The 22,394-nt window shown below is 38.9% G+C and overlaps 1 protein-coding gene across 4 annotated transcripts; it reads left to right on the top strand.

Moving 5' to 3' along the window:
* The first annotated feature begins 427 nt into the window (after nt 1–427).
* Nucleotides 428–22,123, top strand: zdhhc14 (zinc finger DHHC-type palmitoyltransferase 14). 4 transcript variants are annotated; one of them, XM_049740566.2, is made up of 11 exons: nt 428–850; nt 1,316–1,612; nt 6,005–6,165; nt 12,577–12,729; nt 14,324–14,464; nt 14,767–14,815; nt 15,740–15,842; nt 16,265–16,374; nt 17,304–17,409; nt 18,963–18,985; nt 20,074–20,311. In XM_049740566.2, the coding sequence occupies exons 2-11, from the start codon at nt 1,371–1,373 to the stop codon at nt 20,168–20,170; spliced, it is 1,185 nt and encodes a 394-aa protein (XP_049596523.1). In that variant the 5' UTR covers nt 428–850; nt 1,316–1,370; the 3' UTR covers nt 20,171–20,311. The 4 variants fall into 4 exon arrangements, with proteins under 4 accessions (XP_049596523.1, XP_049596522.1, XP_049596521.1 ...); XM_049740567.2 differs by having other exon boundaries at nt 429–850; nt 20,119–20,311; XM_049740565.2 differs by lacking the exon at nt 18,963–18,985 and having other exon boundaries at nt 20,119–22,123.
* Nucleotides 22,124–22,394: the final 271 nt, after the last annotated feature.

The following is a 22,394-nucleotide window of genomic DNA, read 5'->3' as shown; positions in this document are numbered from 1 at the left end:
TTTGCTACTTTTGGTATTAAATTACAGTATATATCACAGCAGGAAATAGCCAGTAAATCCAGATTATCCAATCCGGCCTGGTCTGCAAGAATCCCCCAAAATGATTTTGGGGTAAATTGAAAAAAATGCAAATAAAAGATTTCAAACAATAGACAAACCGCATAGATGTCAAACTTAACCCATGTCACTGACTCATTCTGACATGTTATGCAACATAATACGATTTTGGTTGCATGGGATCGAATTCGAATTGTTGTAAAAACGGGAATAATACAATGATATATATTATGAATGTGACCCAGTTGTGCAACTTTGGGAAACCCTACATAGAGATGGTCGAAGCGGGGCGCCCCTTCGACGTTGTCTTCCAAGAGGGAGGAGCTGGCTGGGAGGCTCCGCTCTGCTCCCTTGGTGATGGTGCTAGCGAGGGTGGCACTTCAGCCCGCGTACCGGGACACAAATGTGAGCGGAACGCCTCGTCCACCGGATCGTTTGAACTCTCATTTTGGGAACGTCCAACTTTTTTATTTAATACTCCATGGAATGCTGACGATTTGTGGTGGAGCATCAAGGGTCGTTTTGGGGAAACGCTGGCGCTTTTGTGGACCCGCCGCCGGAGGCTAGTCTGGATGCTGGAGCTCGCCTGCGAGCACCCCGGCCGTGTATGTCGTCTTTTTCTTCGGATTTGCCTTCGAGGTTCTTCGACGGCCAACTCCACGTTCAACCATCTAAACTTCTAAAATGGTGTGTTTCACCTTGTCCTCTGCTCGGTTCAAACCTGGATAAGACAGGGAGGAGCAGCGACGACGTGACAACAATCAGACACGACGATCGGCGTTACTTTCCCTCGGTAAGGCACCGAGCGAGATCAGCCACCGTAAAGCAGCGATCGCAAACACATCCTGGACAAGAAAACACTACAGTGCCTGTAGCACATTGTTGACAGCCTACACACGAACCTCTTTAGTTTAGATTGTGCGTAAAAGGAGTTCCATACCTGGGGAAAAAAAAACAAGACGCGCAATTATATTTGTCTATCTGTAAAATAGCCCCGATCATGCTGCTTTATCAAAATACAAACCTAAATACATTTACTAAATTGCTAGTCGTGTTAGCTTTAGCTTCACCATAGATGCTATGCGAGGCTAGCCGGGTTGCTAACAAATATCTACCACATTGTTTGCAAAAGGTGCAGCCAACGTTTCATTTTCTACACATACTGAAGAGCTGTCTCGTTTGAGTTGATCTCCACAATCTTTACTTTTTTAATCCCAGGTTATCTGAACTAACTTCCACTTGCATGATGTCTTCACAGTGGCGACTCTTCTAGCCTGGGATTCTCTCGATAAGGGCATTTAAAAGAGCAATTGATGCATCTTGGAGTGTCCGAGTCAATGAGAGAGTGCGAGTACAGCCAAATAAGCACTCGCAGCTCCACTCCAATGGAGACCCCTTTCAAGAAGAAGACCCCCAAAAAGAGGAAGTGGGAATCCTTCCCTGGTCGGAATAAATTTTACTGCGATGGGAGGATAATGATGGCCAAGCAGACAGGGGTTTTCTACCTCACCCTTGTCCTCATTCTTGTCACTTGTGGACTTTTCTTCACATTTGAGTAAGTATTCTTTTGTGATCCAATCTGCTAGTAACTTGTGCACTTTGACCCGAAGGATTAGCGATTTTGTAGGTTCATCATGTTAGTGACCCCTGTGAAAGAACATGTACACTAACCTGAGTACGGCCAACACATAGGTTTACCACAGTGCATAGTTTCTCACACTCCATAATTACAGTCCTCACAGAAACCCGATCACCACTAGATAACAATCGTGCTCCATCAGGTTGCTAAGTTGCTCAATCGGCCCCGTCTGTCAGGGTAAAGTGCTTTGGAACCACATATAGTCTAATAGGCAAACTGCTGCGTATGCAACGGATAATGGCTACTGTTCACTATCTCATGGTAAATTTGCTCTTTGTTCCATTATGTCATAGTACCTTAAGACCAAATGTCGAGACAAGGACCAGGACTTGTCACGTCTGACATGTTGTCAGTGCTTGAGTGCAAATCATAAACAATTTGGTATTACTTTATATGACGCGTATTTTATTTTAACATGTCCATACTGATGATCTCAATATACCGTATTTTCCGGACTATAAGTCGCTCCGGAGTATAAGTCGCACCAGCCATAAAATGCCCCAAAAAGTGAAAAAAAACATATATAAGTCGCTCCGGAGTATAAGTCGCATTTTGGGGGCAATTTATTCGACAAAATCCCACACCAAAAACAGTCATGAACGAGCAACAACAGGCTAAACGATAGCAACAACAGGCTAAACGATAGGTATGCTAACGTGACAAACACAAACAAAGAGCTGAGAACGGGCCTGACGTAACATATAGAGTGATTAAGGACAACTATTACATGAAGGACAACAAACAATGAATAAATAAGAGTGTTGAATAAATGATAAATAAACAAATAATAATAAATAATAGTAATAAATATAAGAGGACCAAAAATGGAGCAAGTGTACATACAGCAGACAGTGGACTTGGATATGGTGCTTTAAAGTGTTAATTGGTTTATTTAATGTTTTTTCTATTTTTTATGTTTTGAATATGTTCAAGATAAAGATATAAAAGCATGTGAAGTGATCAACTATACTAAAAATAACATGGGAAGTGGTCAACTATACTTATAAGTGATGTCTTAATGATCAAGTAAAAATTTGTGAAAAAAAACATATATAAGTCGCTCCTGAGTATAAGTCGCCCCCCCACCCAAACTATGAAAAAAACCGCGACTTATAGTCCGGAAATTACGGTACAGTGATTTTTTTCTTGGAATGCTTCATTTTTGCATGGTCCAGTTGATGTGTGTGATTTTTGTCTATCTTCCCAAAAGCTTTGTTGCACGTCAATTTCCATTGCGGCAAATTTCAGTCTGGTTTTTGTATGATTTGCTTCCGTGGACATCTCCCGTCATGGCCACTTTAGCAGACAAAAAAAAAAAAAAAACGACAGATGGACACTGATGTGTCTTAACCTTGGACTTACCTTTCATTTTTATGGAGGTGGTTCAGGGCTCTTTGGTTACCATTAGTATTAGCCGTCTATATTTTTCATATACTATATGTTTCTCAAATATATATTTCTCATGTATACACACCTACACAAACATTTGTATTATTATTTTGGTGTCTTTTGCTATGATTGAGGTTTGAAATTGTGTGCATTGTGTGTGCAACCCAGATTTCCACAATCTATAAGTATTGACCTCTGGACCACTTAATCTTTTAATACATTGTCACCTTAGCAGACCAACACATCCATGGTCAAAGAACAGTCTATCAAAAGAGAATGCGTGTCACACTCCTTTTTTTTTTTTTTGCTGGCATGTAAGAAACTCTAGTGTAGTATTAGATGCTCCGAATACGACATGGATATTTTTTTCACTTTTGGTCCTGTTTTGTTGTCTTCTGACTGCATTGGACATTTTTATATTATATAGAACTGAGTAAACTCTTTCAGCTGCAGCCCTGACCTCCCTGCCTCAACTGTCCATGGCCCAAGGCTGAACACAGTGTTCCTCACTCTCCTTTTCCCTTGCACCCTACACCAATCAGATGAAAGGATTAGTCAGCAGATCTGCACATTGGCATCTGCGTCATTAACTTTATTGTTTCGAATGAATACACCAGACCAACTCAAGTTAATACAATCTGGGTTTTTGGTTTTGTTTTGTTTTAAATTATTTTTAGTTGTGTGATAGCACATTGACCACATTTTTTTTTCAGGCACCCCCCAACAACTCCCTTCCAATCTTGCTCTTTTTTGTTTTGTTTTGTTTGATTTGTCTTGTTCTTTTTCATCAGAGGGGTGATTTTATTCTGTTTATTATTCTGTTTCAGGCTCCCACAGATGCACGTGTGCCGTCTGAACATGTTGCCTTGTCTTGCGGCATAGTTTACTTGGACAAATAATATTTTCTTTCATACCATTTTGTTATCTGAAAGTTGATCGCATGTAGCATAATGGAGCATCTGATTGTTTTTGTAATTTATTAGAAAGACTTTTTTGCTTCTCCCTTGAAATTGTACTTAAGACATTTTTTTCTGTCGTGGGTCCCCTCATCATAACCTTAAACACCCCTCCCGCCCCCCCAAACAATGCCAAACGCAGCTATAGTTAGAATCGTCCCAGAAGTTCCCGGCCGCATGAGGCCAATTTTCCGACAAGTTTCATTGGCCAGCATTAGACATCAAATTGTCTTTGTCAAGTCACAATCAGAAATGTCACACCCAAATAATGCACATTTTCTACAGGAATGTCAATATATTCTTTTACACCCTATAGTGGGATTTTGTGGCTGTTCTGCTGAGACAGCTCACTCCTGTAGCTGTTTCCAGGGTTACCATATTCCCTTTCTGACATTTTATAGATTCTCCCCTTAGCAACATAAAATCTTAAATAATTGTAGGATTTTTGAACAGAAGTGTCCGTTCCCTCAATATCCTGCTTTCGATTGCATCAAAGGTTGCATCATTTGTACTGCTCAGATTGTTCCCAGATGGGAAGAGCTACTGTCTCTTACCACATATTTATTGATTTGTTTCTGTAGGAGACGTTGTCCTCAAAATTGCATCCAGCCTGCTCGAATGGCTCCCATTGAATTCCGCCATCACTTTGGATGGCATGACAGCCTATTCAATATTTTGTTGATGTATGACTCAGTGTCTCAAGACAGATTTTGTGCTTTTGTCTCCACAACTGCTCCAGAGAAAAGTTGACTATTGTCCTTAAACTTTTAAAATTACTTATGTCACAGAGCACTTATGTAAATTACATTTTCTGATATTTTTTTTTGAAGAGAATGACACACTTCAACAGTCGCACTTCGGCAGACAATACAGTACAATGAAAACGGGAGACAATGCAATAGAATATATCTTGATGCTTGACTTTAATTTACATGGACCAGCAATCTATGTGAATGTTGTATGTTAATTTTTTTTGTCCCTTGCTTTCTGCTTTTGTGGAACCCAACCTGGCGAACCTAAAAATAGTTTGCGTGAATAACCGAGCCTGGCATACATAAGCGGATGTAACCGTATCACCCTATGCTCCACCCCACCCCACCTGAGGGGTTGCCATATGACAGCAAAATGTCATTTTATTTGCAAGCAACAGTTACACATGATATTGGGAATTAAACTTGCGAAGGGGTGTGGTGAGTGTCAGGAATTTTGATCGAATTTTTCCCGAAGCTCTGGGCGGGTCACAACGTTCCTCTCTGATGACGATCTGCCGTGATCCGATCTGACTCAAAGGCAAAAATTCAGCTTTGTCGTTCATTTTGCAACTCACTTCGAGTCACCTGTGATTTGCTCACAGCTATATGTACTCGTGTTGTGCAATATTATATTTTTCTTTGTAAGATCTTCCCATTGATCTGATCACTCAATAATTAACATATTTTGTTTATTGTATGATTAACTATAAAGTAGTAATTCACAGGTCCAATTGTGACATCGTTAATCAAATCCTCAGAGACATTACAGCAGCAGTGTTTCCCACACATTTATCTTTGGCAGGCTGCCTTAAATGAGTTTTGTTCATTACTAATTTTGTGAACCTTTCTACATGTTCAATTTGGCACAAACGCCTCCATAGTCAACTCAATAAGACACATTCAAATATAATGAGCACATCAACATGTGCCTCCACCTCTGTACATTTAAATGTGATAATTCTAAAGCATTGAAGTGTTAAAGGGATTACTTACATCGGATTGTTTTATTAGCACAGATTACAATTTGGGAGACTGACCTGTGTGGGAATTCTATCCACTTATTGGTCATTAAGCAGCAAAGTGCCTAATCTGGAAGCATTACACTTAGTGTGCATTAATTATTTATTACTGTACATTTATGAGAAGCTTGTTTTACAACAGACATTGTTTGTCATTTGTTCTTTTCCTAATAGTATTGCTTGTCTTCTCAGTTGCCCGTTCCTGGCTGAGCATTTGACGCCGGTTATCCCAGTGATCGGAGGAGTGCTTTTTGTCTTTGTGCTGGGAACACTGCTGAGAACCAGCTTCAGTGACCCAGGGGTGCTGCCCAGGGCCACTCCAGATGAAGCAGCAGACCTGGAGAGGCAAATAGGTAAGAAAACCCTCCAATTACATTATTGGTAATGTGAGTTATTGCCACAAATAGAAGTGATGAGACGGGGGAGTACAAGGGCAAGGTTGGCACTTTTTGGAAGAAAATTAAAACTATTTGGATGCAACAACAGGAGCAACAGTATTTTACTCAAGAACCCTTCACCATCTCAGAGGGGCTCTGGATTGAAATTACAGCCTTTAGATTGGTAATACAAATTCATATTATTAATAATAATACTTATAATAATAATGATAATAATAATAATAATACAGATAATGAAAATACATGTTAAAAAAAGTCACCAAGACCCCTCTACTACCTAAACCATGCTGCCCCATAATCCACTCTCGCCATTGAAATTATTTCTAATACATTATAAATCCGGTTCACAATGTCTGAACATCTGGTGTATTAAAATTCTTAAGTGTGTCGGTTAAGAGTTACATATAGAAAAGTCCACTCTGTTTGCAGAATGAAGTATCTTTTTCTAATTGGCAGTCCTTCAGGTCACCAAGGCATCATTAAACAAACTCTGGAATGGTTTAATTAATCCAATTAGGAGACTAAGCTCCTAATTAGCTTTTGCTATAGTGGTGGAGCTCAAGCGGTGTGCTGCAGAAAAGCACTTTGGGATAAAAAAAGATCAAAGTGACATTTTCTGCAGATAAACAAATTTAGTACGTTGAAAACATAAACAACTTTGACCCAAATTGCAAACTGCCACCAGTGACTTTTGTGTCCACCAAGTAACTGTTGGTCAACCACAAAATGTTCCTGTCACCAGTAAGGTTTTTTATGGACTCCTGGAGCCAACTTTGCAAATGCTTTTTGTTAGAGAAATGTTTATAAGGTTTTTCCAAAGTAAACGGGAAAAATTATCATCGTTACCAACAATGGCAGACATCTAATGACACACAATTAAAAACACGTCAGACTCGAAATTTTGCAAATATATCAACTAGGGATGGGCGAGTACAGCGACCAGGTATTGGTATAAGGCCAATAGCAGTCTTATTGTAATAGTTCATATCATCTTTATTTCATTTAATACTTTTTCTTATTTTGAAAACATGAGAAAAATCTAAATATCAAAAAATCCAAATACATTTTTCATATCGCTCTGCCCTATTTACCAACTTAGTGTTTATTATTTTGAACTTAAAATTACTTTGGACAAAGGCTAAAATTAAGGAAGTTGACAGTTTTATTTATCACTATTGTTCATTTATTACAAACGACTCCTAAATTCGAGTGAGTTGTTTTATTTTGAACTTAAATGCTCTCCTCTTCTGCCTTTTGTCAGAAATAAACAAAAAGTCTTTCTTTAAAAGTTTTTTTATTTTGGTTTAATTGAAAATCAATGGATTAAATAAAGTCCAGCGGGTACTTAGTATCAGAGTGCTCATGTGTTAAATACTGGTATGGGTCTGAAAAAATTGGTGGAAGGTGACACGATACTGAGCTGTGCATCACTGTGACACTCACTCACTCACTCACTCTAGGTTCAGTGCATTGTCATGATTCATGATTTTTTTTTTTTTTTTTTTTTTTTTTTTTTTTTTTAACGAGTTGGCTTCTACAGTGTTGGTGCCACGGTATATGTAATACGTCACACTCGTTCCAGGCCTCTTTGCTATCGTTTGTTCGCCTTTCAATAAACACTGCACAATGACCAGCCATCTTATGACGCGCCTTTATGTGCAGTGCTCATAGTTTGACTACACAGTGCTGGGTTGGTCTGTTATGGCATCTTAACAATGTACAAAATGAAACTTCTGAAACTTTCCGATCCCTTTCCTCTCAGCTTTGTTGTCCAATGTGTGATGCAGCTGGCCCAAATCTTGGCACAGCGGGCAGATTTACATGCGAGACATTGCAGGCACATCTGTTTGCTCTTATCCCGATCATCCAGCCTCATTCCGAGCCCCAATAGCAATCAGCCTAGCTGTGATTTGCAAGGAAAAGACTTCATGTCCTTCATTCTTTCTCAATTTTAATTGCACTACAGGGTGAGTTATTTTAGTTATTTAACAAAAACTATTTGAACGTCAATTGGTAAGTAACACTGGTCAACGGAACATTTTAAACAGAGATGGATATGTGTCCTTAAATTTATTTTTGATGCTGATTTAAAAAAAAAAAATACTTTTTTCAAATTTCAGTTTTTTTAAATATATTTCTATTAGTTTTTATTTTTGACCTGTAAAATCTATCTAGAAAAAGTTACTTAGTATCTCTGATTAAAATCAAGTTAAAAAAAAATTGTAACCAGTGTATTTGTGTTTATACAAGTTGTTCCCCTTTTTGTTTCCTTTCTTCACACAGTACTTGTTGCTAGTATTCCCTTCTCTTCAAACAATCCTATTTTATTCATTTTCATTCTTTCATTTTTTGTCTTTAATCAGATGTTCACTGCCCTAACAAATTACTTAGACTAACTGAAACACTCTTGCATATATTAATGTAAATTACTTATACTAAATATAATTATAGTAAAATTAGGCGAATGTCCATAATGTACTCAATGTACAAAAAAGGCCTGTAATTTATTAAAAAATACGTAGGTCGCCAGTAATCCAAGAATGTTAACACTGAGCATTGACCTCAATTGTGTATGTTGTCAAGTTACTCCTATAGGATTCAAGTTCAACACCAGTACTATTGAATTTCTTGCAAAACAACAGTAGACCTAATGTCTGAAGAAGAAGTGACATCATGGTATTGTCATTCTCCCTGTACGGAGCCTATTGTGATGGCTATGACTGATCGAAGTTGTCTGTGCCATCTGCCAAATGTTGCCCTCACTGTGTAAACAGGCGTCCTGCTAATTCATTCACTTTGACACTTTTATGTGCTTTGGCTACTACAATTGGGGATCAACACTCCTGAGACAATAACGTAGTAAACACTGAAAGCCCATTCACACAAACTAACGGCAGGTCATCAAAAGAAGCCAGGCGCATTGACTTCAAAATAACACAAATCCTGCCATGTGGTCTTGATCAGTTCTTAGAATGACCAACCAACATAGGTTTTGCATTTTTTTGGGTGAGGAAAACCTCTGTTAATCTAAGACAGGGGTGTCAAACTCATTTCTTTCGCAGCCCGCATTGTACTCATAGCTTCTTTTGGAGGGACATTATGACTGCCAACCCAAATAAATGTATGAGCACATCATATTATATACAGTAAAAGCTACAACACAAACTGACAAATAACTCGTTTTCAAATCAGATGAGTAAAAACTGGTCATATTAAAAAAAAAGATATTATTAAAAGTGAAGACAATTTGCAATTCTAGTAATGACACAAATTTGATGCACAATTTGTCTTCGCGGGCCACATAAAATGATGTGGCGGGCCGTATCTGGCCCCCGGCCCTTGAGTTTGACACCTGTGATCTAAGAGGCTTGCTCAGAGATTCATTTGTTTAACACAAGCTAAAAACAGATAAGTTGCAGCAATGGTCATGGATATGCTTATCGATTGATAATTATCATTATTATCATTATAATGTATCTTAAGAAAGCATAATATTCATGTTGATAAATGTAGAGCCAGATGTAATTTTGGCAGTGCTTCTCAATTTTGTTTTTCTTACGCACTCCCAGGATGAACAAAATATTTCACGCCACCCCAACCCTCTTCTGTGACTATAAATAGTGTCATTTGTTTATAAAATTGGTTTAAGTATACCTCTGCAGAGGAGCTAATTAATACGCCTTGTCCACTCTGACACTGCCACCTCCTGTATTGGATGTATAATTGCACTTTATTTTAGTACCGCCCCAAAAAAGCTTTAGTTGTCTTTGTTTTGTATTGGAATGAACATATAGCACAAAGATAATGAAAAGCACCCTGTTGATTGAAGAAATGGTCAAATGAAGGCTCACAGCTTGCCTCTCTTAAATTGGATGCAGTTATTTTTTTCTTCATTTCTTTATCAATCTAATATCAGTGCTTGCCTGCTAGCTGGCAGGCCCTGTCCGCTACAACTTGCCAAATCCAAAAGACTCTCTGAAGTATTAATCAGACTGAGAGATGGCCGGAACTTCTTTCCTTCCTCCTAATACGGGCCAAGCTGGCTGCCGAACATTAGGGCAGTAATGGTGCCAGCAGAGGAAATGGCTTTTTGATGGCTTAAGGCTCAGATGGTAAAAGGATGCCAACGTCAGTCAGAGATGCTTTAAGGTTTATGTGTCATTCAAAAAGGCGGTTTGAAGTCGATACTTTACTGCAGTACTCTATGCCAGCAGCATAAAGCGATAGCCATAACCCACACATGTAGCCTGAGTAATTGTATAGATTTGAGAAAAAAATATTTTATGAAACAATGTGAAAAGTTAATGCGAATCTGATAATTTAGCTGCCATCTCTCCCAGTATGAGTTAGTTTTCTTCTACCAAAAATTATGTCTTGAATGGATACTCCTAAATATCTCTGGCTTTAACATCCTGTATCCACATATTTTGGGAAGGCATTTGCACGATTGTAATGATCATTTTCTGTAATTTCAGACAATAAAGCAAGGAAGGTTAGGTTTGATTTGAAGCAACCAGATGTATCCAAATTATAATCAAGCTGTGATCGCCATCGCCTTTATTTCAACTGATTACATTTAATACCTACCAACGCAACAGTAGAAAAAAAAAAAAAATCCTACACTAACTCCGTTCCGTGCATGTCTGAACATGCCCATAGACGACGCTTTGGCTGGTCTTTTTATCGTGTCTGTGATTCACTTACTTCTCGTGTCCTTCAAAAAGAAATAACCTGTTCCGTTAAAAGTGACAATGGCAGTCTTCACCTTACTCTTAGTCTTAATCGTGATTTCCTCCCAGTGTTGATAGTGGCATACCGTGAAAAAGAGAAACAAGCAGCCTTGTGTATGAAATCCGCTATGTAAATAGCGCTGCCATTCCATGCCTTGTCACTTCCTGACTGCCTTGCATCAGTGCACTTGCACTGTCCTCATACACATATTTTGCCACACAATTTGTAGAATTCATTCTAATTCATATTATTGAGTATAATTTAGCAACATGTTATGCTTTTAACGAATGTTACTCCCCACATACTTTAGGCTGAAGTAATGCCTCGCATTGAATGGAAGAGGGTATCCAGTGATTTTCATTTTTTGAAACAAGGCCAAAACAAGCTAATTTCAGCAAGACGTGATTATTTTTATTTTTTTATCCTTGTGGCGCATTTAGCAGTAAGGTACATTAAAGTTTTTAACTGTGTCATAAAATGGAATTGTTTCATTTCTATTATGATAGTCTAGCAGAATAAAAGTCCTTTTGAGAACATCAGCTACTGTCTCTCGCTATTGTCCTATTCTTAAATCCATGCGGCACTAATATTATATATTATTGTGCAAGTAATTATCATGAATAAGTAAAGTCCTCTCCAGGTATCGTGCGTACTTGCACATAATATGAATGACCTGGTGTGAGCGTAGCCTAAAAATGTCTTAGTAAGCATAATAAATTATGATTTGTTTGCAGTACGTTTATCCCAGCTTTGTGGAAATACTTTCTTCTCACCTTTACATGCGCAGTTGGGTAGAAATTAGTCTCACATTGAATGCCAGCAGGCAACAATATGTGTAGTTTGGCTGACATTGAGGCCTCATCTGTGTTGTTTCATCACTTCCCAGTCTACTTGGCCTTTATCCTCTCATACAGACCACTTACTGGTCGGGGATGCGAAAATGCTTAGGTATGGAAAAAACAACTACCGGCACTTCATTGATACCTAGATACTCTTGATTAGTTGGCATGCCTGTAAGAGCTGTTACTCTTCATAGACAGATCGATGAACTGAAGGTGAGATGGTACAAAGATGAAAAGCCTGTTCTTCTCTGTACATTTTTTTCTTAATTATATAACCTATGAACACGCCAACTGCATAGTGTCAAAAGGGTGGAGCATTAATTTGCTTCATCCGTGTGTACACACCTTAGGTTCTTGTCGTTTGTGAGAAACTGGATTTACTCATCAAACTGTACTATAACCTTCCCGCAGTAGAGACAACTTTCTGTAAATTAATCACACTGTAATCGGGTGGTGACTGGTGTAAAGCATGTGCATCAATGGCTTTTCTCATAATAAACATTAATATTTATTTAATAAAAAAAAGCTGGTCATTCTGACAAAAATTAATGTATTTGTCATACAAGCACGGAATTTTTTTGAAACTTTATTTTTTTTTTATTCAAAGTGATATTCTTTGTTAAACTAGGAGCAATGCAATTACTAATGCAAATCTAATTGATTGCAATTTTATCAAATTTTGTGTTATCTCCCTGAAACATAACTGTATTTGTGCGACTTATCATCCATCTGTTACGTGTTAGCCAAATTCTCTTTCACTTACAGTGGGTTTTTTTTTCCCTCTGTTGCTCAGATGTGGCGAATGGCAGTACAGGCTACAGGCCACCACCCAGGACTAAGGAGGTCGTCATCAATGGCCAAACTGTCAAGCTGAAGTACTGTTTCACTTGCAAAATCTTCAGACCTCCACGTGCCTCTCACTGCAGCCTCTGTGATAATTGTGTGGGTGAGTGAAGCACTGGAAAAATATTTTCTTTAATTGAATGCATTCGACTTGTGCTTACGTCAGTAAACATCTATGTGATGGCTGGTTGAAGAGTGGTTTTGCTCTTTGGTTATCAATATATATTTTTGTATTATTTTGATTGTAAAGTAGGTGTTAGCGCAACAACATTCTTTGAATGTCATGTGCACAATAAGCTTTTAAATAAGTAAGCAGGCTCTCCACTGGTTGTGGACAACATTCGGAGTGAGAGTGGGAACTAATTAGAGCGCATCATATTCAATATGTCATACTGTAATTAGACTCTCAAGTACTATGTGTGAGCATGTGTGTGTGTGTGGGGGGGGGGGCATGCATATACCAAATTGTTCAGTAGTGAGCTATATATTTGCATTGCGTGGCCACAAATTACCATTTTGTGGACCTTATATTTATTTTTAATACAAGTGAGAGTAATAATAAAAAATAAAAAGCTCATGTTCCCCGATCTCTAGTCATTCTCAGATTTCAAACAATCTATGGCAGGGGTTATCAATCTTTTGCAAAAGTTGATTTATTGCAGTTGACCCCCCCATCCTCCAGGTGCCCCCACCTTCCCACCTTCCATAAATGGATAAATAAAGATAGATATTGATATATGGGCTATTATTTTTAGGCGCACGCTCTTATTATTATTATGACTTCTTGCTATTTTTTTTTCACTCCATCCCGTAGCCTACTCAGCCCCCCCCCAAGGCCAGTGCCCATGCCCTCCATCCAAAAGGTTCTCTATCCCATCATATATAAAGGCCATAATTTAGTCACAGTCACGCTTTCACTCATTTTGCACCACTGCTATTTTTTCTATGAGCTAGCGTACAGACATTTTTTCACATTGTGTGTCTATTTTGCCTGGGCCCTGTGGGACAGTTCACTTTGCCCCACATTTTGCACAGATGTGGATTCCCACTGTGTAGTTTACAGTACATGCTCTGAAGTAACTGGGGTATTACATTCAAACAAGCAATCTGGTTTTCTTACATAAAGTCAGGAATAAGGGCCTCATGTAGCTACACTGTTTTTTTAGTGTGTGTAGGCCTATATGTCCAGTTTTCAGTATGGGGTGCGCTATATATGTAAATATAAACATATCTATATACTACAGATATGAATATACAACATATGTATATACATATATGCACATATATGCACATATATATACAGTGTGTGTATGTATACTGTGTATGTACATATGTATACGCACATTTATTTCCATATATACCGTATTTTCTGCACTATAAGGCGCACCGGATTATAAGGCACACCTTCAATGAATGGCCCATTTTAAAACTTTGTCCATATATATAAGGCGCATTGGATTATAAGGCACACCTTCAATGAATGGCCCATTTTAAAACTTTGTCCATATATAAGTCCATATATTTGGACACGCCTGCTGTAGTGGCTCAATATTGGTCCATATATAAGGCGCACTGGATTATAAGGCGCACTGTCGGCTTTTGAGAAAATTGGAGGTTTTTAGGATCGCCAAAATTACAAAAATCTTATGTGTATGGGCATCCCATAAATTAATATTACTTTTTTTCTGTTCACACAGAGCGTTTTGACCACCACTGTCCCTGGGTGGGGAACTGCGTGGGAAGGAGGAACTACCGCTTCTTCTACATGTTCATTCTTTCGCTGTCCTTCCTCACCATATTCATCTTTGCCTTTGTTATTACACACATCATTTTACGTAGTAAGTAAAACACACAAATGCACTCACCTTTGTACTCAATGATTTATAAAAATGATTATTCATTGACTTCAAAACTTAATATTTATCCAACAACCAAAAATCAAAAACTCAGAACTACCATCAAAACCTCTTTCACAAATTTGCACAAACCCTGAACTGTGTGATGCATTTCTTTTCAATTACGTTTTTAATACTGAATCTAAAAATACAATTAGATTATGATTAATTGCTCAGCCTTACAGTCAGAGCTGTACACAATTGCGCTTTCCTTTTTGGGAATCTGTTCCTCTCTGTTTGTACAGGCTCTCATCGAGGTGGATTCCTCAATGCCCTCAAAACTAGCCCAGCCAGATATCCTTTTACTGCAACGTAAAGTTTGCCTTTGTCTGTCAAATGTTCTGCTATTCATTTGCTGTCCTTCACTCTCTTGTGACATGGTTCGCATTCCCAGCCTGTAAAAAAATATAAGTTTGACTTGAATTATTAGTGTTATTAGTATTATAATTATAATAAAAATTATTTTTCCTTCTTATTAGCCTATCTCTAATTCTATCCAACTGCATCACTCTTAGGCTATGTTTACATTATGCCCAATTTGGATTTGTTGTTTCTCTTCAAATCAAAATCTGATTTGAAACTCAAATGCAACTTCTAATGTGAATGCAATGAATAAGTTATAGGGTGGATTGTATTTATTTTATCCCAACAGCTGACCCAACAGATTCCTATTCAGTCCAAACTATCAAACATGAACCACTATCAAATCTAGGGCGTCCAAAGCTCTCTTTTTCTGCCATCCTCTCAATGGCTGGGTGCCATAACACTTTGTCTGGCAGAGAACTGAGTGACAAACTGAGCTGAGATGGGCCTGTCCAGCAGCACTTGAATAAAATGTGTTCCGGAGTCAATATAATCACAGCAGTCCTTTCTACAAAATGAATGATGTCATAAGAGTATATAGTAGGGATTACAGAATGTGCTTTACAAAAGGATATTGTAGGTCAGTTGCATGCAAAGAAGATATTCAATGTATTCATAAGCTCAGTGATTCATGTGGAGCACAGCAAATGAACAATGTTCTGCATTCCTAGTAAAGTGACGTGATAGCAAAGATCTATTGGCACGAGGACAACAGTCCTCCAGGCTATGGGTCAATATGTTATTGGCACTAGTGTCCATGTGTGTCCATGGTGCACTGTCCATTCTGGGATTCTTTGTGTGCATTGTGTTGTTGAACTCGGGAGAGAAAAAGTTCTTCCTTGACCGTACTGTCACCGTGTTGGAGGTGGTGGTGTGTTTCTTTTCTGTGTGGTCTATCGTTGGCCTTTCAGGCTTCCATACGTATCTTATCAGCTCCAACCAGACCACCAATGAAGACGTAAGTACAGAATATATATCTGTGTACTTATGTGCTTGTCAATTTCATGTTACTGTTTACATTTGAATTTATTTGACTAGTCTGGGTGGTTTTCTAGATGGTATATTTTTTGTGGGGTGTTTCAATTACTGTCTCAATTTCCACAAATATTTGTTTAATATTAGATTGAATTGAAAGCATATTGTTCCTCTTGCATTTGTAGAAATAGTCATATATTTGAGGACAACTTGCCCTCTTAATTTTAGTACTCTGATAAAGGTGTGCACAATAATAATTATTAATATGGTCTATTTATCTATGGTGTAATAATAATTAAGATAGACTATTTAGCCTATCAAAGTTTGAGCCAGGCGAGAGGCAAACTGCAAGTCTAGACACTCGACATGATTTTCAGCTAAAGCTGTGACTGATGTCTTCTCCAGATAAAAGGTTCATGGTCTTCTAAAAGAGGGAAGGACAACTATAATCCATACAGCCATGGCAACATAGTCACCAATTGCTGTGCAGCGCTGTGTGGCCCTCTGCCACCGAGGTATGATGTCTTTCACTGAACATTTCATCAGAACTGGCCCATGATTATCTGCACGTTGTAGCTGTATAAAACATTTCACATTCGTTCAGATGTCTGGAACTGCCAAGATACTGTAGAGCTGATGTGAAGAGCTGTTTTGGCTTGAGTCACCTCCAGGCGTTTTGCCCTGCATAGCCACTAAGACTGCAAGAGCTGAATGGATTTCAAGCATATCCGCGACGAATCTCAGATCAAAGTCTATAAGAGTGACTCGATCTCATGCTTAGGCTGTTTGTGATGGGGGGTAAAAAGCTAAAAAACATGCGTGCCAAATTACAACCAATCGTGTAAGTGGATGGATTAAGTGGAAGGCCATTACTTAGTCATTTGCGCTGAACATTGCCAAAGACTCCCATTTATGACTTTTATCAGCTAGAAACATTAAGTAGCAAATATCTTGTCTTTGTAGTGTATCCGATTGGATATAGGTTCAAGTATTTGCAAATCATTGTACAGTGATCCCTCGCTACTTCGCATTTCGTTTATCGCGGCTTCACTACATCGCAGATTTTTTTTTCCAAATTAAAAAAACATTTAAAAGTCAAAATAAAACTTCTAAATTGAGGAAATGTGTCTAACCTTTAGGACAATGTAATATTGCTCCAAATGTTCGTTTACATTCCTTTAGAAGTCCGTTTTGCGTGTTAGTACGATCGCGAATTAGCGTCTTTCCGCTAACTCGTTAGCCTGCCCAGTACTTCTTGTTGGTGACCGTACTTCGCGGATTTCACTTATCGCAGGGTGGTTTTTGGAACCAATTATCCGCGATAAACGAGGGATTACTGTATTCTCTTTATGGTTACATTTTACACAACATCCCATCTTCATTCAAATTGCATTTTGTATTTTCAAACAATGACCAATAATGCCTTCCCGATTTTTCCCTGCAGTCTCATTGACCGACGTGGCTTCGTCCAGCTGGACACGCCACAGCTGGCACCGCCAACCAATGGCATCACTGTGTACGGTTCCACACAGTCTCAACAGAGCCACATGGTAAGAGCTTTCTTTTGTCACACTTGTCAGATGACAACAGCATATAAAAATGCATATTGAGCCTCAAAGCAACATGCGTGTTTTTAAAAGCATGTCCTTCACTACACATAGAAACTGCGAGGGAATATTCTCTTTTACAACTGACAAAATCTGGAAACTAGCGACTGTATCTTTTATTATTTGTTACGTATATATTTTAAGTTTAATGGAGAATATAATCATCCACATCCCCCCACTAAACTGTAGTACCAGTGATGTTGAATGTGTGTGTGCCTTCAAAAACAGCTCAGGAGGCAGTAAGATTCGTTTTTCCCCTGTTTTATTCTTGAAGGCTATTTTCAGATAATCTGATGGGCACCAGTCAACACTATCAAAGTGTGAAATTGGCAGATGTTTTTTTTTTTTTTTACATGTTTTAACAAGACATTTTGCTATCTGTGATGTCTCTGGAACCACATGGAATTCTGATAAGAGGTTGTCATGGTAACAGCATGTGCATTGTTTTGCACGGCACCTCAATAACATGCTTTTCATCTGGAAAGTAATCACAGTGCTTTCCTTTTTCCACATTTTCATATATTATGGCCTCATTTCATAATTGGTTAAGTTTATGTTTATCTCAAAATCATAAACAAATTAAACATTTATTAGAAATCACATGTAGTTAAGTACTCACAGCTTTTAAATTTCTATCCCGTTTTGATGGTCCAATCGGAGTCCAAATTTAGTACACACCGGTCTACCGTACTGTTGAAAATGCCTCACAGTTGACAGTGCATGTCGGAGCACCAACCAAGCATGAAGTCAAAGGAATTGTCTGTAGACCTCAAATACAGGATTGTTTCAGGCCACAGATCTTCTGACCCAGCACAACGTTTTACGTTGTCAGGAACAATAAATAGTCAAGTTCAACCATGTCGTCTGGGGACTTGTTTATGGTAGCAACTCTGTGACCGTCTCTTTTTATGTGTGAATCATTATCGTCCTTTTTTACCGGAAATGTCATCCTCACCTCTCAGGAACATTCTGGTTGTTTTATCATGAACATTTGCGTCTCAGCCAAATCAACAAATGTGCCACTAGAACAACTCCGAACAACATCAATATTTCCATGATGTTTGTATGAGTATTTTTCTTTGTCAATATCTTGGCACTATTGTGCAGATAAACAAAGTGTTGCAAAATGTGCTCTGAAACATGTAGTATGTTCTTTTCGGATGTGCAAGTTACCCCCGTTACAGATGATGGCTTTTGAACTGAGGAAAAATACAGATGGGTTCTTTTCCAATTTGGCCTGAAGGAGACAATATACTTGATTTCTGGCAGCTAGATGACATTTTACCTCAAGTATTATTGAGTCATTAGTTATTTTTCAATGATTCCTTTCAGAGTGTATCATGTATCACAATAGACCTTTATGAAGACGGCTGGCAATTTAAGGTGGCAGTGCTGATGGGTCAGTGTAGTCAAAACAAAACTGGATGAAAAACAACTAAGGTGAAGAATCTTCAACCATGTCTTTCGATTTAAATATCTGCAATCTCATCTTTTAGGTCAGTGAGACTGAGACAAACAGGTGAGATAGCCAAACATGCTTCTTCAGGCTTTTCTCTTTGTCTGATGCTTATTCCATTTGGAGTTGGACTTTATAGCTGCTTACAGCCATTATTATGTCTCTCATTGGGGTTACCACTAGGGTTGTTGGATTGCGGGGGCTCTTAAATTCCGAACTTTCCATGGGAATTTACAGGACTAAACAAGACGTTTACAAAATTGAAGGTTGGCTCTTAATAGTGAACTCAAGTACCGTATTTTCCGCACCATAAGGCGCACCGGATTATAAGGCGCACCTTCAATGAATGGCCCATTTTAAAACTTTGTCCATATATAAGGCGCACCAGATTATAAGGCGCACCTTCAATGAATGGCCCATTTTAAAACTTTGTCCATATATAAGGCGCACCGGATTATAAGGCGCACCTTCAATGAATGGCCCATTTTAAAACTTTGTCCATATATAAGATGTATACATTTAACCTGCAGGCCAGACTTTGGACAGGCCTGCTGTAGTGGCTCAATATTAGTCCATATATAAGGCGCACCTGATTATAAGGCGCACTGTCTGCTTTTGAGAAAATTGGAGGATTTTAGGTGCGCCTTATAGTGCGGAAAATACGGTATATTTATTTGCAGAAGGTCAAACCAGCTTCAGGTATTCTGTATAATATATGATACTGCCCTCGCTTATTTCCATGCTCTCAATTTTATATGGATGACCGCTTATAAGAACTTTAATTACCCTCCATTTCCAATTTCCCCATCTTAACTTCCCATGGAAATTCACCTAAAAATTCACTTCAATTCACTGGAATTTTTCCACATCCTTGCTATCTGACACACTGAATGAAAATAAAAATGGTCATGCCTTAAACCTGTTCCCATGCTCCACTTTTTAGGGGGTGTAAAACTGGGCTCAATAGTCAGCAACTTATTTTTCGACTTTACCCACTTGAGCTTTTTTCTTGGTGTACATATTCTTTGTGGGCCTAGCATTCTGATGAGGGTACTAAAATATTATTTCTTCTCCACTTTCCCCTCTCCAATCATCTGCTTCTCTCTTATCCGCCACCACATCTCCTCTGCCCACTCCTCGTCTGCTTTCAGTGTGACCAAGACCAGTGCATTCAGAGCACTAAATTCGTTTTGCAGGCCGCTGCCACGCCTCTCCTCCAGCAGCAGAGCAGCGAGCCAGTCATCATGACGGCCTCCCCGGAAAACGGAGTATCCCTCCCGAGCCGCACCTCACTCGGGCTGGGTGGTCCTTGCGCTTCACTGCCCCTCGGACAGCCCACGCCACCGACTTCCACGGCCAGCCTTAGCTGCCAGGAGGCCACCGACATGCTGCCCATTCACACGCGTGGCCACTCGCACAACCACAGTCGCCCCCTCCAGGAGCAGGTTGCACACCACCACTTTCTCACACCAGAGGACATACCCTCACCCCCAGGTTTGCTTCCCTGCAACAGCCCCCTGGGTCACAGCCACACTGTGCAGGCCGGCTTTTACAATCCGGCCAGCCAGGACTCGCTGCACGAGGATTCTGTCAGAGGACTGGTCAAACTCAGCTCTGTCTGATCACAAAACTGAAACTACCCCAAAAATGTGCCACTTTCTGACAAGGGAGCACTCACCTTGGATTTCAGGTTCCCACCAATGCCATGGTTGGAAGTCAGAACCTGATGAGGGACCTAAACACCACCTAAGTGGGAGCAAGCCACCTCAGTCAACATCTTGCCAAACCTCTCTGCTGTGTTGCCACACTTGATTCCCTTTGTACTTGGGAAATCTTTCCCTCCTCTGGTGTGCGCAAGGGTTTGCTTTCCAAAGTGGTGTTTTGTCTGTTAGAAGCAGACATTTCAAGCAAAAAAGAAAAAAAAAAAGAGAGACATTTTTGAGGGATCTTGACATTTTTGGTCAAAAATCTGAATTTCTGTCGGTCTCACTGTTCGTTGGTTTTTTTTTTTCCATTAGATTGTCTTAAGTTTGGTTTATGTTTGACACATTTGTGCGGTCCACGTAGTGAAATTACATCAGCAACCACAGTTCTGCTTGCAGGTGCACCAACAAAAATTTGTAACCTCGTAGATGGTTCCGCACCGGAAAACATGGCGGATGAACAAGAGCTGTTCACAGTACTCTTGACATTCTGCCTCTGTTTCATTCTTTTTTTTTAATTATGTATATGGTTCCCCCTTATGCATATTTTTACACACTTATATTTTTTTATTGTTCCTGTAAGCTGTTGTCAATTTTATTTAAAATAATAAGAATATTATTCCTTCTATTGTGGTGAAGTGTTCTTCATATGCCATAGATGCTCTTCACTGCCCCCTTTGGTGTAGGAGAATATCGACTAACAGTAGGGTCAAGCCACACAGTATAAATGCTGCAAAAGTCGGGGGCCTGATTTCACACGTCTCATTTTGCACAAAACGTACACACGTCAAGCATAAACCAAACTTTACACCTATTTGCCTGTTGTTAATTGGACAGCAATTTTTTGTACACTCAGCGGTGACAATGGTTGATGTCACTCTATTGCATATCATTCAACTTTTTTATGTCGGGAGGGTAATGACAGTTGTATTGTACCGAGGTTATTAAAAAAAAAAATATTTCCTGTGGATATAAATAAAATCACTTTTTACCAGATGTCAAACTGTTGAAGTTCCTAACCTGTGCAGTGAGAACTTTAAAGTAATGCTTTGTTGTGAACCAATTAGTGTGATGACGGTCACACGTCATGGAGGGCCTTCTTCCTGCAACAATCCATCATTATTCAGTCAAACTATTTGCGTTTACTGAAACAGTCGTCTATTAGATTGTAGTACACGTCTGACACCTTGTGGTTGAATGCACGAGGTGCAATTTGACTTTGTACTGGTATTTGAATAAAGTCCTATACATATTTTATTATTGTAAAAATTGGTGCGTCCATGACGTAAAAAAAAACGCATTTACTGTTTAGATTTTTGCTCATAATTTTTTTATCAAATCCATATTAATATTACATATGGTCCCCTTTGCAGCAGTGGTAAGAAATAAGACGTTTTTGATTACTGCTTTGTACAAAGGTGATAAACCATGTGTGAATGTGAACTGTGAAGAACATTGTTCCCTTTTTCATTGAAGTATTAAAGCCCCCTATAATAAGTCCCACAAGTATGATTGTTCTCCACTATTGCAAGCAACAAAGTGAGGGTTTTTTTTAGGCTGATGCTGATTCTTGGCAAAGAAAAAAAAATACAATTAATCAGCTGATCAATTGAAAAAATATATAATGCGTGTACGAATGTTGTGTATGAATTAAAAATAATTGTCAAATATTTTGCTGATTATTTTGGCTGATGTTTGAAGGGCCATAATCAGCTGATTCAATCGGCAAGTCGATTAATCGGTCAAGCTGTAACACTGTTACCTTTGAC

The sequence above is a fragment of the Syngnathus scovelli genome, chromosome 14 (assembly GCF_024217435.2).
Source record: "Syngnathus scovelli strain Florida chromosome 14, RoL_Ssco_1.2, whole genome shotgun sequence".
Lineage (NCBI taxonomy): Eukaryota > Metazoa > Chordata > Actinopteri > Syngnathiformes > Syngnathidae > Syngnathus > Syngnathus scovelli.
The sequence above is the reverse complement of the archived record's forward strand: the minus strand, read 5'-3'. Positions and strand labels throughout refer to the sequence as shown.

Excerpts from the sequence above, each read along its gene's own strand:
- zdhhc14 (XM_049740564.1), top strand. The coding sequence starts at position 1,371 with ATGCATCTTGGAGTGTCCGAGTCAATGAGAGAGTGCGAGTACAGCCAA. Across the intron at positions 16,375-17,303 it reads TGTGGCCCTCTGCCACCGAG|TCTCATTGACCGACGTGGCT; the intron begins GTATGATGTCTT and ends TTTTCCCTGCAG. Across the intron at positions 17,410-20,073 it reads AGTCTCAACAGAGCCACATG|TGTGACCAAGACCAGTGCAT; the intron begins GTAAGAGCTTTC and ends GTCTGCTTTCAG.